This window comes from Plectropomus leopardus, chromosome 7 (genome assembly GCF_026936395.1).
Source record: "Plectropomus leopardus strain MGB_pleo_1.0 chromosome 7, ASM2693639v1, whole genome shotgun sequence".
Taxonomy (NCBI): Eukaryota; Metazoa; Chordata; class Actinopteri; order Perciformes; family Serranidae; genus Plectropomus; species Plectropomus leopardus.
In genome coordinates this window covers 22,853,283-22,869,482 of record NC_142182.1, presented here as the reverse complement: position 1 = coordinate 22,869,482, position 16,200 = coordinate 22,853,283, and the positions used below count along the sequence as shown (strand labels likewise).

Genomic DNA, 16,200 nt, shown 5'->3' with positions numbered 1-16,200 from the left:
CAATCGAATAAGCTGTCCAAGGCCAGTCAGTGTTTGCCTTACATTATGTCGAATCTGTTCATATCTTACCGCTTTTGGTTTTTATTTCCTCATTTTATTGGAACTAACCCTCGGTCACTCAGCTTTTTTGTTTTTGTGTTGATCATCTGTTAATTAAATGTTGCTTTTCAATACAACAATTTTTTGAGCAATGCTTCTATTAATTGTATCTCCTTTTCCACTGCTTACATTTTGAATCTGTCATTTTTCTAATGATAAAGGTCCTGTTATTTCTTGCCTCTCTAAAAATGTTCTCTCTCAAATTGCTGTTCAGTCAATTTAAACACCCTATTCAGCAAACATTATCAGGCTTAGTCTTTTCTCAAATCTAAAAACCAGAAAAAGGCAACAAAAACAAAAGCAGCATAAAAGGGGAAAATGTGATCAAGTTCACTTTCTGCTCTGAAGCAAGCCTCTCAGGCAGTATCCTGTCACAGGGAGAGGCAGAGCACCTGTAGACTGTATGTCTAACTTTAAGTACATACAGTTTATCTTAATATCTTAACACTGTGAGGAGTGAAGCATGTAGATAAGTCTGTTTCTTAAAAATGATGCTTCTATACAGCTAATTTGCAACAGAAAATATGTTAAGAGGAAAACACAATAACAGCAAACTATTTTCTATTACCATGTTACTTATTTAAGACAGTAATGCATTTCTTTATAACACCCTGTAGAAAGTAATTCTTACACTACTCATTACATTACTTTTGTGTTACTCCTCAACATCGCCTCAGATGCATTGTCTTGTAGCTAATTGCAAGTTCATGATGATGTATAGTTAAATCCTGTATATTCCCACGTAACCGCACAAAGCAAGGATCAAGAGAATCAACCTAGCAGGGACCATACATCAATATGACATCAGAAAGACGTTGGACCCTTACACTGGACAGACATTTCATTTTATTTGGAATGAAAAATTGGGTTTTTAAATGTCAGTGTTAGAATTTCACGCTGTGTGGACGTTGACATTATGATGCTTTGCATTCATTGGGTTTTGCTCTCCATATAAATGTCATTTTCTATGTCAAGATGATGTTGGCACGGAAGTTTGGAAGACATTGTATTTTGATTTTCAATACATCTTAAAACCAACAAAATATCAACTTCATTTGTTGTCAGAATTTTGCATCAAATGTGTTGACATCAGACACTGTCCTGACATTCAAATTTGGTCACCCAATGTCACAACCTAAATTCAAACATATATAAATGAGACTTTGGCCTTCCTAACTCCTTTTAGTACGGTTTCTGCCTCAAAATAATATTTTAATAGGCCTAAATAAAATAATATAAGCAACTAGCCTTCCTAACACAACTACATGATGATTGTTGCATATGAACTGCATTTAATGGACTAAACACACTCATTTGAGTCACTTACCTACCAACCCATGGCTTTATAGCAGACTAGTCTAGCTTATGTCTTACTTTGTAACACATTACCCCCAACTCTGTTTAACATAAGGAGGGAATGTTGTTTATTATTATAAAAATCACAAAAACTTTGATACTAAATATATGGAAGAAATGTTTATGTACAGTGTATTTATTCATTTCCACCAAAATATCCAATCTTGAAACATGACTATCACTGGCCATGACTAAAGCATTTTCATGGCTATGTTTAGGCCATGGCAGCACTTGGTTAAAATTTGGGAAATATTTGTGTCTGGTTTAATACAGAAAAAAATTACAGTCACTTGACATTTTATCAGCATTTAGCAGAAACCAAGATTTTCCCTACACAAAAGCGCTTTTGTTGCCTAAATGTAACCACAGAGGAGTGTCTGGATGCAAATCCTGGATTCTGATGTCATGGTCCTGCACTTTTTATGTCCACCAGTGGAACAGTGTGACACCAGTGGTAGAGCTGTGTATTCTATTAGCTTCACGTTCCTAAACAGGGAATCCCTGAACAGGGAACCCTTATTAATAGCTGACATGAAAGGCTCACACTATATTTTACCCCAATTAAGATGCAAAATTGTGGTAAATCATAGCTTTGTGCATCTTTTATTCAATGTATGTAATTCAGTATTGCTGACAGTTAAAAGTTGGTATGACATTAGCTTTTCATTTTATTTATGTGACAGAAAACCCCGTTAAGATCTTAGAGGTTCAGCGGAGGCGACCAGAACCAAGACAACAGCATGTTTGTCCTATACATAAAGTTGGAATGTGCAGTATATTAATTTCTTGTGTGTTAGTTGAAGACACTAATAACATGCATAAATATAGCATGCACCAGTACATGCATGCACATAAAGGCTCACACACACACAGATGTCTCTGTTCGTCCAGCTGCGTCCTGACCAAAGAATCACTCTAACTGCATTCAAGCGTTGTAGTCTTTTATTTCTTGACGGCTGACATAAAGCCCAGTTGGACTGACCTTAATACACACAGACAACTGTTGCTCTGTGTCTTCTCACACAACAACTTGAACCTATATGTTAAGTTGCAGTTAATTTTAGGGTGAAGAAAACTGATGACCTCCATTTATTTTCCTGGAACATTCATTAGCGTTCAAAAACACACTCAACATGCTTGAAATGTACAGCAGATATATATATTTGGTTTTCTTAAAGAAATACTTCACTCGCCAAATGACGATTTGTAAATCAGTGACTCACCCAGTGTTACATTGAATTTGTAAAGAAAACTTTGTTTTTCTAGCGTGCCACTGGTGAACAACGAATCACAAAACTGAAATAATTCTTGATGAATTGAAGTCATGGGGGTCTGCATTTAGCACTTTATCAAGTCCTATGCTCAGAATTTACAAAACAAGACAGCGTTTTCTGACAGAGACCTGAACTGAAAGTGAAATGTATCTATTCTTTCAGTAAAGCCAAATTCTAGTGACAAAAACAGTCTTTTTACCTCGCTGAACATGGGAGTTGCTGGTCTACTGCTGCCTCGACCAGTTAGTTAGTTTGTGTTATTGTGTGACTTTGATGTTTTAAAGGATTAGATCAGATTCAGCAAAGTCACACAATAACACAGATGGACAACCTTTTTGAGGCACTGGTAGACCGGCAACTCCCGTGTTAAGCAAGGTAAAAGTAATATCCTTGTCAGTACAGTCTGACTTTGAAGATAGCATAGATTCGTTTCACTTTTAGTTTAATACCCTCTCTCTCTCTTTCTCTCTCTCTTTTTTTCAAATAGAAGGTAGAAGGTAGATTTAGTGGTCATTTTTCTAAACAAAGTTTAAAAAACAAAATTACTTTTGTCCTTGATCCTGCTACATCTTTGGAGTTTAAGGATGAGTTGATTAAAATCAGCAGCTGCTATGAAAATTCCATCTGGGTCCTTGGGCATGTTGCTGCTGGTGGTATCACTCAATTCCTGCAGTGCATTTTTGAATTTGCATCAGAGTCTTGTGCCCAAATGGCTCCCACAAGGTCAGTCCATCCAGTGCAACAGCTTGACCTGGGATAACCATGTCTCTGTGAAGATGTGTGCAGAGCATTCTCTGATTTCACATTGCTGAGTGAGCCATAATTGCATCTCATCCACTCCACTCTCCTGCGACCGGACATTAGCCAGAAGAAGGCTTGGTAGAGGAGAGGCTCTCGGTCCAAGTCGGGTTAGCCTCGCCCTGATGCCGGCTCACCTCCCACTCTTTGTTCGGTTTTGTGTCTCCCCCCTGGTCTGACTTGCGGCTTGGCACATGCCACCTGTGGAGAACCTCTCGCGGTCTTTCAGTTCAAAACCCACACAACTTTTCTAGATGTTGATAAATGCTTCTCTATCACAGAAAAGTTGTGCTTCAGCGGAATGGGTCACAGTGTTGAAAAAAAAAGAAAAATATAGCAAAAAAAGAAGCAAGGATTTGCTGCTGGCTGCTGTATCTACATGTGCTGCTCTATGTGGGCATTTTAATTTTTTTTTCTCTTACATTCTTTTTAAGGACAACAAGGCTTAAAAAAGCAGATAAATATAAGGTTTCTAATTATAATGTTAGGTTTAGGAGCTGACACATCAGACAGACATTCAAGGGTCACTTAAATCAGGCATATTATCCATTAAAATATTTTATTTTTATACGTATGCTGACTATCTGGTGAAGTTGTTTACAGTAAACCTGAATGTTTGCTGATTGAATATGATATCTTTGTTTACACTACATTTACACTTGTTACACTTGTTTTGACAAAATGTAGTGACCTTGTTTGTCTTGGGGCCTGTGGGCTGATGGGAAGTTGAGTGTCAGAGTGTTTGTGGTGCTGTGATGTCTGTAAGTCATCCAGAGGAACGCTGGGAGTTTGGCAGATAAAACATGATGGTTTGGCAGGAATCCAGGGCCACCATGAGGTGTCATAATGTGAGTGTGTTCTCGATCATATTTGTGTTTGATTTTTCGTGTCATTGCATGTGTGTGTCATGAAATGTGTTTAAGGGAAGTGGCTGGGACAAGATCTTATCTTATATTGTGTGACTATAGTAAACAAATACATAAATATAAATGATAAGAATAATGGTAAAATAGTGATTTATTTTATTATCTATTTATTTTCTGTGAAATGCCTCACTCAGTCACATATGCAAGCAGGCATGTATATACACTGAAGCCCCTTTACCACTGCACAACAATACACTAACGCGTGCTACCGCTCAGCTTTTGTATTCATAGCTTTCAAACCTGAGCAAATTGCCTTGACTTCTTTCAAGGCAATTAACAATAAAAGTTGTAATGACCCAAAAATTAGCAAGAAATGTGTAAAAAGTACAATAATGCTACATGAAAATAAAAAAACCCCAAAACAAATGAACCAACAGAACAATAAGAAAGTTAAAAAAAAAAAAAGTGCTTACAAATTAGGTATGGCTATTCATCAGTTTCTGCTCCAATCGGCTTCCGTCGACAGTGATGGAAATGTAACACTCTGATGGACTGTGCACTAATTTCAGTGCCATGCAATGATGGGTCGCCAGAATACTGTCCATCTCCATCCAAGCAGTGCTCAAATATTGTTCCAAATTATTCTGCACCGAGTTTGAAAGAGAGACTGAAGTAACCACCTTTATATTTTCGCTGACCCCCATTCAGCTTTCTGCCATTTACTGTCCTCTTCTCTGGCCCGTTTGTGTAGTTTGACATGACACACCTGTAAAAAAAAAAAAACAACACACACACACACACACACACACAAAGAAAGGCATACTTGTCTGCTGCAGGGCCGTGTACACGCTCTGCTCTATTGGCAATGGCAAAGGAGTCTGTTGCCTAATTTTTGCGTGTTTTCCGTATTTAAAAACAATGCTTACACATGCTAATTTTGGTGGAAAAGGATGTAACATACACTTTAAAAATAGATAAACAGGGTAATACAATGTACAATATTTTGCTGTCCTATGAAAACATTTATCTGTGAAACTGCTCATTTTATTTTTAGATTAACTAAAAGTGTTTCTTTATGGTTTGGTTAAATAGTGCATGTAGTGTCACAAAACCTACTCCTAGCTCATAAAATATGACATTTTGAATATATATGGTTTTCACAAGACATTGCTGTACCTGTCTGTTTTTTTTTTGCTTAAGAAAAATCTGGGAACATTTGCAAAACAATTGAGAAGTAAAAGGAAAATACATTAAAACAATTAATTAATGCATTGACATACAAAAAGATTGATTGAATTCATTGATCCAAACATCCACAAATGACTAACAAATAGCTCATCCAGAAGTAAAAGTTTTGACACCATGCTCTGGTGTCGATTCAGAAACAGATCCTCCAAACAGAGTAAGAAAACACTTAAAGGCTTTGTGTTTTGGCTGGTGCCCTCAGCAGGTGTCGTGAATAATCCTGATGGATGGAAAACGGAAAACGTCTGAGATGATTATTGGTGCCAGAAGCATTGAAGGAACGCAAGGCGTCGCGTTTGGAATGCACAGCCAGTAATCCACAAGGATGAATCATGGCGCTGTAATCACAGTTGTTGCAATTACACAATAGACTTTACTTCACTGCAAGAAATGTAGGGGAATAGGAAGAAGTTTGTGTGTGTGTGCACATTATACAATGTCCATCAGTGTTGAAAGACTGAAAAGAAGGAGAGGAGAGGAGAGGAGAGGAGAGGAGAGGAGAAGAGGAGAGGAGAGGAGAGGAGAGACACCACAGGAAGATTCTGGACTTGGAAATAGAGTAACTGATGGGGAGGTTGTTTGGGGAAAACCAAAAAAGAATAAAAGCATGAAAAAAGAGAGACAAGAAGAGGAGAATGTTGCCTTTGATACAGGGGTGCTGAGGGGTAATTTGTGTGTGAGTGTGTATGTGTGTGTGTGAGAGACAGAGTGTGTGTGGGGCCAGTTTGGGGTACAATAGGGGCCTGACAGAACTACAATGGAGACTCTGTTAGTATGCAGGTAGTGTTGGGGCCACCCTGCAGTCTCCCTACATGGCCCCAGGGCAAGACCTTACACACACACACACACACACACACACACACACACGCACACGCACACACATACATATACACACACAATAAAGAACACCCTGAGACACAGAAAATCAAAAACGTTTCATCAAGTTGGCCATGATTATGAGGCATTCTCTAAATGAGACAGCATCACAACAGCTGCTCCATGGTCAGGGTATGTTGGACTGCCTATACTGGATGTAAATACCCTTAATAGACGTTATTGTTCCTTCGTCAATGTGGATTTTAGGTAAAAGGAGTAGTCCAATGTGCAAGCGGTTGTGGACAAAGTAGCTCTCATGCATGTGTTTATTAACGGTGGGGTTAGTCCTCCTAGCAGAGTCCTTGTTGCTGCTCAGATTCTTGAAGAGATCCTTCAAAGATCAGAGCCTTTTACAGGGGCTTAAGGTATGATGGGAGCAGGCACAAGCTATTATGTTAGGCCTAGTTAGCTGACCCTAACCCTGATGCTGATGAAAAAGTAAAAGTTGTATATCATTGCCCTCTGTTGTGATGTAGTACATTCAATACGTCTCTCTTGTGCTGGCCCTCCTTTCTGACTAAAACCTCCCAAGAATGTCTACATCATAAACCTGACAAAAGCCTGTGACAGCTACTCATTTTTATAGGTTAAGTCAAAGTGGTTTTATTGTTCTTGGGTGCAGACACTAAGTGATAAACACTGATGGCATGTAGAGACAAGGCAGAAGATAATAAGTACTAAGATGTAACGACAAGGCAGATGATTTATGGGAATTTGGGGATGGGAGTTTCTACAGGTTGTCTGTGTTGAACAAACAAATTTGATTTGCTTTGTTTTGATTTGTGAAAAGGAAAACTTGTTTCAGTCATGGCTTTCTTCTAGAAGAATAACTGGTGAGATGAATATCATCATGGACTTTGAGTAAATTTCTAAAAGTTGTTTTCTTTGTTGTTTTTTGAAAATCATATTAACAGATAAAGCGTGACTTTGAGAAAACTCTTAAAGTTTGTCGAGCCTGTAGTAAGATGGAATTGAATATCCAAACCATGCAGTGTTTAAAAAGTTTCTTTTGGCCTCTGCTAGGTGCTTTCAAGTGACACTGGGGTACTCATATCCATGCTTTATTTTATTGGAACTTTAACTATGCTACCTCATACTTGGGAGTTTTACTTGGCCAAGAGCTATTTTGCAGCTGAGCTTCTGTCAGCTGACCTTTTTTTCATGCTCATCAGGTCTACTTTATTTTCAGAAACTGTTCATTTTTGTGAGTTAGTTCTAGCTAACTACATACTAGCAAGCCAGCCAGCAAAATTTCACGAGCAGAGCAGCTGCATGGCTAGAACAGTACACATTACCAACTCATCACTGACAGCTTATGACGTATTATTTTAAAAATTACTTTTAAATAAAAATACAATAATAGATAAAAAATGCTATGTTATTAAATTTTTCTCTTTTCTCTGGGAACCCACTTTAAAAATTGCCACTCTCGCAAATAAGCGACACAGAGAATTACACTTTTATTTATGGCTTCAGATTATCCTCTTCTATCGCTAACTAAATACTATATCATGTATTTTGAACAGACATCCAGTGTGAGCAGACCTTTCCCATTTTCAAGGTCAAATTAAAATCACTTCCTCTCTGTCTACCTGTGCAGGTACACCAGAGTCACTGGAGGAGAAGGAGCACCAGCTTTCCACCATGATTGGTCAGCTGATCAGTCTGAGGGAGCAACTCCTCTCTGCCCATGACGAGCAGAAAAAGATGGCGGCCTCACAGCTGGAGAAGCAGAGACAACAGATGGAGCTGGCCAGGCAGCAGCAGGAGCAGGTAGAGAGGGTTGCATGGTGTGATGACATTTTACTGACTAATCTGATTGCAGATATTTGGAGATGCAAGTCCAACAGAATAGAGAACTTGAGCAGTCAAATGATCAGACAGGTTGGATAAACTTCCAGAAAGTTTATTTAGAAGAAAAGAACCACTTAATTCAAAGCAGTTCCTTGGTACTGACCTCTTTAGCACATCGATAGGGAACCCCAGGAAGGAGTCCTAAAACCTGGAAATAGCCTGGAAGATAGAATATAAATATAATTCTATCTTGTATATAAACTTCCACAATAAGACAAAAGTTATGAACTAAAAACATTTTTATTTATAATATGTGTGTTTGTGTTAATCTGTATTTTTGTGGGTAGCTTTAAAAGCTGTAGATAAAGTTCCAGATGCTGATGTGTGTGTCTTCAGGTGTCAGACGTAGAAAAAATAGCGTGTGACAGAGAGAGAGAACCTCAGCAGAGAGGTGTTTAGGTGAGCTGCTCTTTGTTTTCGCTGTTTGCCGACACGTTACTGTAGGTCGACGTACGACAGGCTCTGTTTGGACAAGTCCACACCTCCCATCACAACACATTCCACCTTTCACAGCTTCACAAAGGAACGGGGAAGATGGAGAGAGTGAAAAGAAAGACAGATTCCAATATCAGCCAGTCATTTGGCTGTTGAGACTTGATAGGATAATGCCCTACAGACAAACCCTGAGAAATCTGCCTTTAATGAAATATGACATGTGTGCAAATGGGGCGCCGCCTCCCATTCAGCAGCCTGTAATTACATTTCAGAATAAATATACTAAACGACTCCTCAAGAAAAAAGAGAGGCAGCTGCTTTACTTTTCTGGTGCAGGAGTGGGCGGGATCAAACAGTTGATGTGCTGCCCCTTTAAGGATTTTCACCTCATGCGACTGGCCGGTCCTAGTTGTCCATTACTAACTGAGGCTCAGCCCTGTAATGTTTCACTTCAGATGTTTTTTATTAGACGATCTTACATCAAAACAACAGAAAAATTAACTATGATTGCCCCTCCTCTTGATGAGCACTGATGTGTGTGTGTGTGTGTGGGGGGGGGGTCCAGAGGCGTGCTCGGTGTCGTTGGTTGGCCTAGTAAACATGTCAATCTCACAGATTCAATGTACATTAAGAGATTTGTTTAGAAACTCTCCACTCTGCTAAAGGAATGTTGATTGTGAATGCAGCATGACTATTAACCTGCTGCACCATGCCCACACCAGACTAAAGTCTGAGTGCCTCTGAACATTTTTGCCTTAAACACAGCTTTTAGCATAGCAGTAATACATTCTTTTCTGGCTTTTCTCACTTTCTCACTCAACATAAGAACTCTGTGTTTATGCTCTAACAATTTTCACCCCAAATATTCTTCAACAGATCAGCTGGAATTCATTTATCTCAGATTTTAGGTCTCTATGCACCCAAAAGTTTGCAGCAATAACATGCTAGGAAAAGCAACAACTGGTTAAAATACAGCACAGTGACTGGTCTATTGTTGGTGTAATTTCGAGGGATGAGCAAGTACACCATTATCCTTATCTGTGTCTGTAACTATTCAACCAACAAAATTTTCAAGCCCATTCTCATTCAGAAATCGTCAAAAACCGCTGCTGTTGTGGAGCTTTCAGCAAAAGATCCCACGCCACCTTTTGCGTTCACATGATGCACTGCTAGATGTCGTCAGCTGACAACGTTGGTGGACAGAATTGTTTGCAATGTTATGTATATACCACGGGCACCTGGCGTATCAGTGGCAGCATGATACACTGTTGGACGCTGAAAAGTAATGAAACGTACTGTATTTGCCTCAGCCCTAATATTTTCAAGTGAATTTTCATCCAGCAACAACCCTCTTGGTCATATGGGGGGCATGCCTGTCGGAGATGTAATGCCTAATCATAATCACTGTGGTAAATAAAGTTTATAATGGGGTTCTAAGTAAGAGCCATGCAAGCATTCTTTGAATTATTGATTCTGACCCATATTTTGGCACTATTTTAAAACAGTTTTTCTCCTATTAAAAAGTAAAGAAAATAAGTCAGATTCTGCCAGATGTACAGGACATAGACAGGACTGAAATGCAGTTTCTCCCAGACCAACATGCGATTACACCAAGTAATAAAAATACTGTTAAGGAAGGCACAAGGAAGAAAACATACAAGCATCAACTTCAAGTATAGAGCAGCAACTTCAAGTGTAAATGGGAAATGATCTATTATTTCTAATAAGCGGTGAATTATTATTGCGCAAATGAGATGAACAGTGCAAATATAATAATAAACACAAGAATTTGCCAGTTTTTTCAAAAAACAAAACATCGAGTCTTCCCCACTCTTCATCTTCTTGTCAGAGTTAATGAAGACATTATGGTTTATTAGTTTTAGCCAGATGTATCTTGAACTGTTTGGCATTGGAGGCTGAAAATCTCCAGATTATTTGTAATTCTTTAAACCAATCACAATCATCTTGAAGCCTAGGATGCAACAACAGTGTCCTTGCAAGATAGTGTCTGGAGTGAACATGCTTTGGGGGAGAGGCGAGTGCTGGCATTAAAGAGATTAAATCCCTGCAGAGGAAAACTCCACAAAAAAAACCACTAAAAGATGTTTTAGTGTGTAGGTTGCTACTGAAGAGGTTTTTGTATCATGCACAGTGCAAAAAGAAGTGTGGGGATAGGTCTGACAAGCGTCGTTTTAGGCGGGCCAATGACAGGCTTTACACCCTGTGAGTCTGACAAATGTTTTAACATGTTCTCTCTATCTCTTTGTGTGTGTGTGTGTGTGTGTGTGTGTGTGTGCAGATCGCCAGACAACAGCAGCAGCTCCTGCAGCAGCAGCACAAGATAAACATTCTCCAACAACAGATCCAGGTTGGTATAGGCAGACACACCTTCCCAACTACCCACACACACACTCTCATAAACACACACACTTCTTCCATTAATTCTTCACATTTTTTAGCTGACTCCCCTTGTTTCTTACTCATTGTCTCTTCTTTGTGAGGACACTGTAAACTTCTTGTCTTTTGTCCCCCATCTCGATGATCTAATGTCCATTTTCTGCTGCTCCAATTCCATTATTATTGAGTCGAAAAACAACAATACAGTGAGAGGTCATGACCTTTTCTTTTCTTTTTTTGCTGCTATTGAGAGGTACAACAGTTACACCGCAGCAGTCTTGCATTGTTACAGAGGCATGCACACACACACACACACACACACACACACAGACACACGTGCATACACACACACACACACACACACACACAGGCACACAGCGGTGAGCAAGTAATTGCCCTGGTTATGGCCGGATCATTCACTGTTGCATTGATCACTGAGCGATCAATATCCCAGCATCCTCCAGGCTTCCTCCTTCTACTCTTTCTATTTTACCAGTTGTCTATTTATCAACATGTGTTTCCTCTCTTCATCCCAACATGCACTCCTCTCTCCGTCTGTTTCAATCAAATGTTCAGCTCTCAGCTAATGTTGCGCCTCTGTTGCTATTTCTTTGTTCTATTGACTCTTTTTGCAGCTTTCATAAATCAAGCAGATAACAATGAATTGAAACGATGACAAGAAAAAATACCTAAACAGACACGTGCAGATAAAAATAGGATCATTTCCTGTTTAATTCACTCTTCTTATTTTTCCCCAGAATCTGTTTATTTCCTTTTGTTTTTCTCTCATTCTCCGTCTGTTTCATTGTGCCACCTGATGCACTGAGACTCATGATCCCTGCACTCTTTTTGCAAATACTCACAAGAAATTACCATCAGCTGTGAGCCAAATGCTAGTAAATTTGCACTCTGTGGCTGATAGCCATGTGGGAAGTTAGCCAGCTTGTATTTCATCAGTATGTTTTGTTAAGTGGTTGGATTGCTGCTTTTTGAGACAATCTGAATCCACTTGCCGCTGTGACCGGTTCAGTGTTTTCCCGCTTACCCCCCATCGGTCCCAAGCTTTGGATCTCCCTGTGCTCCGGAGGTGTGATCTAGTTAACGAGAGCTTGTTCCCCCCCCACCTTCTTCTTCTGCTTTTTTATTACGAGGCCCCACCCTTGGATCTTAATAAAGCTCGGATCGGACTTCATTAGGCCTCTGAGCCCCAGGGGAGAGCGAGGCCATAAAAACCAGCTCCTTCTCGGGTCCTCTTCCACGCTGTGAAGCATGGATACTGTGTCATGTTTGGTTGTTGAGGATGAAGGGACGTGCAAAAAATAGCTCTTGAGAGCAACATGTTATCATGTAGAGCTTCACAAGAATCTGCTGTAAATTCAGGTGAAACTATATCTCATGGTTCACACTTATTCTCTATGATGAACTTAATTGGAAACGGCCTATTTAGTAGAAATTAACCCTTTGAAGGCTGAGCACATTGGTTTGATTTCTTTGAAAAACATAGAAGGCAATGAGCACATTTTGCTGAAGACTTAATAAAAAGTTAAAAAGAAAATTGCTTTTTTTATTTATCTTATTATTCAAAGTTAATAAGAAATATATATCATATTATATTTTTTCTGTAATTTATATTTTTTTTATTTAACTTAATTTAAAAAATTTTCTGATGAGTTTTTGGACATTTTCCCTGTTGTTTGGGGTAATCTTTTAATAACCCTCCCCCTCTTTTTTTTAGTATTTTTAGGTAATCTTCATGTCACTTTTTACTACTCTTTTGCAATCTGTGTGACATTTCTTGCTAAGTTGATCACTGCCTTTTTCCTCCATGTTTTTGAGAAAGGCATCTGAATGCAGCACAAGAAAAATTATGTCAATCCAGGTTTCAAAGGGTTAATGCAAGAAAGGATTTGTTTTCATTGCAAGTTGCTAAAATATTGAATGGATCGCAGCTGGGTGTGTGGTAATGTCTTGTTATTTTTAAAACAATGGCATTTCTTGGTGAACCAACTTAGTAAGGAGCATATGGTCTATCTACTGTACAGAGGTTTAGAATTATTATGGCTAAGCTCCAGGGCTTAGTCACTGGAGTACGGGCTGTTTACGCTGTGTCGGATGTGTGTTGGCTTTAAACACACAGGCAGCGCTGCACCGGTCTGTTTCCACTTATCAAATCCAGACCTGAGCTCCTCTCAGGCCAATACTCTAAGGAGCTGACCAAATGCTACTGTTTCAATTGAAAAGAATAGGCCTTAGTGTGGTAAAGACACTTTTTAGAAGTGCCGCTTGTTGTTCATATCTTAATTTGAAACACTAAATGTTGTCCAGATGGAAAAAATAAGAAAGAACAGTGGAACAGTTGCAATTCCCTTATGTGCAGCTTTCCGTGTATGCATGCCATCTGTTGCATCATCAGGGCAAATAAAGTTAACCAACCTTCAGTGATTAATTAGCAATAATTTTATGACTTAGTATCATAAATTTTGAAAGTTTTATAGACTTTAGAGTCTTATCTGTATCTGATTTATGAATGGAGACAATGAAATGTCAGCGGGGAGCTGTTTTCAGCCCATTTTTCCATTTCATCGTTCCTTGTCTCTCTTCTGTCTGTGGATGGTGTCAGTGTGTTTGTCAGTGACTGTGGTGTTATGTCGGGGGGGGGCTACTGCAGTTCAAAGTGACCCAGGTTTCCTGTCATGTGGTTTTAAATGGTGTGGAGAGCCAGCGGGGGATGTCCATGGGTTAAAGAAACGCTTCCGAAGGCCCCATTCTGATAGATATGGTTACACACACACATACAGGCATACACACACACACACACACACACACACACAAACACACACTCACACATACAGGCATGCATGCACACGAGAAGAAATGCACTGAACAGCTGATATTTACACATAAAAATGTAAATAAATGCATGTAAGCGCACACATATATGTACTTACACGTTAAAAGGCATCTGATATTAACTTAAAGTAGAGACAGCTGATACTGCAATGCACACATGTTGACTGTTCATATATCCCCTGACACACGCACAAAAAAGCACACATACACATGTACAAAAACATATATAGACACATGCACATGCTTACGCACACGGTGGTGGTGGGCCCTTTGTGTGCCGTAAGCAGAGCGGCCCAACCCAGCCTGGTGGCTGACAGGCATGTGTCTTTGTTAAGTCAGTTCCTATAATGGCTCTCATATGTGGCCCATTTCCTTCGGGCCCACAAAGGCGCAGGCCCTAACCGCACCGCCCGGGCCCTAGCTAACGGGCTAATTAATGACTGCAAAGCCGCACTCCTCCTCCTTCTCCCCCTCCCTCTCTCTGTTCTTCGTTTATAACTCCTCTGTCTCCTCCTTCGTCTGCCCTCCTCCTCCTCTTCTCTCTTTGAGTTCTTGTTGTTTTCTGATTGTTTTTACTTTTTAATTTTATCTTGTATTACTTTCATCTGTGGATGATGTAGCCTGCTCCAAAATTACAGTATGCTGCCCCCTGTTGAAACGCCATAAGCCCGTGATACTCAACTTATGGCCAGCGGGCCAAATCTGCTCCCCCCACCATTTTCTAATTCGCAATGAAAATAAAGTAATTTGCATTCTTAGTACAGGCCGACATATGGTGCCAAGGTGCATAAAAAAAGTATCAAAATAGTGCTTGTTTATCAACCATAGTGAAGAAAATCCCCCTGCTACCACTGGCAGAGGTCCTAGCAAAGCCCCTAATGTCCTAAATTCCTAGAAACATCCTAAAATCCTAGAAACACCCTAGCACACTGGATATTTCCTAAAATCCGAGAAAAGTCCTCAAACCATAGAAATGTTCTAAAATCCTAGAAGTGTCCTCAAATCCTAGATATGTGCTAAAATCCTAGAAACTTGCTTCAATGCCAGAAATGTCCAAAAATCCTAGAAATGTCCTAAAATGTAAGACATGTCCTAAAACCTTTGAAATGTCCTGAAATCCTAGAAACATGCTAACATCCTGGAAACATGTTACAATCCTAGAAATGCCTTAAAATCCTAAAAATGTCCCCAAAGTCCTAGAAATATCCTAAAATCACAGAAAAATCCAAAAGTCCTAGAAATGTGCTAACATGCTAGAAACTTGTATCGGGCTGCTGTGACTAGCCCCTGGCCTCCTGCCATTTTGCAAAAGAGGCCCCCAGTGTAAGTTGAGTATCCCTGCAATAAGCTCACTGTTTTTGGTGTTTATGTTATGACTAATTCAGGTAAAGATACGGTTTTGACCAACATTCATAATCTGAGTTTTTGATGCAGAACTGGCAGTATGTGACAGCTCAAGAAAAAAACATTTATTCATGAGTCAGGATGCATGACAAACTGCTTTACAGCGTCTTCCTCTCTGTAAATTCCTTATTTCATTATTGTCCATCTGAATCACAGCTGAAAGGTTTTCTCTCGTCAATAAAGTGCTGACGTTAGGTGAGGTTCTCAATAGTCTGGATTGCTAAACCTGCGCTAAGACAAACAGGCACAAACACAATAATCCACACACACACTCACACACATGCATAAGAGCTAATGGAGCAGGCAAATGGCTGTTAGATGGACAGGCAGCTCCTACGTCAGCACATACAGCTTCAGACACAATGACTCGGAAAGCCATGGAAGGCCCATAACGTCGATTGGACTCACCAGCTATGGAGAATGGCAAACTCTTGACTTTACAATGGCCCTCACTTCAGTGTATTAACCTGTGTGTTAGCCTATAGAAAAATGCTATAAGCATACAGTAGTTCTGAATGCTTTAATTAAAATCACCTCTAGTATCTGCATTGTGTTCACATGGGTGTAGCAAGATGGTGGAAGAACAAACTGAGCACTGTAATAGTTTGTGTTCTTACAGCTGCAGTAAGAAAAGTTTGTCCACTAGGGGGCAAAAGGACACGATACAAACTAAAAGCACTCATCACATTAGCTTATCGAGTTGCTATGGCTGATGTTATTTGAAGCTCGTGTTAAATGCTGTGTTC

General features: G+C 39.6%; 1 protein-coding gene across 7 annotated transcripts in view; it reads left to right on the top strand.

Annotated features, from left to right (window-relative positions):
• Window positions 1-16,200, top strand: part of LOC121950463 (transcription factor SOX-6-like) — a 138,475-nt gene that overhangs the window by 78,851 nt on the left and 43,424 nt on the right. For all 7 annotated transcript variants that reach the window (XR_015777015.1, XM_042496470.2, XM_088080223.1 and 4 more), the window contains 2 exons: window positions 8,115-8,287; window positions 11,103-11,171. Coding sequence is in view for 6 of the 7 variants with exons in the window: in XM_042496470.2 (XP_042352404.1) it covers window positions 8,115-8,287; window positions 11,103-11,171 (242 nt within the window). In the remaining variant the exon portion in view is untranslated. The remainder of the gene's footprint in view (window positions 1-8,114; window positions 8,288-11,102; window positions 11,172-16,200) is intronic.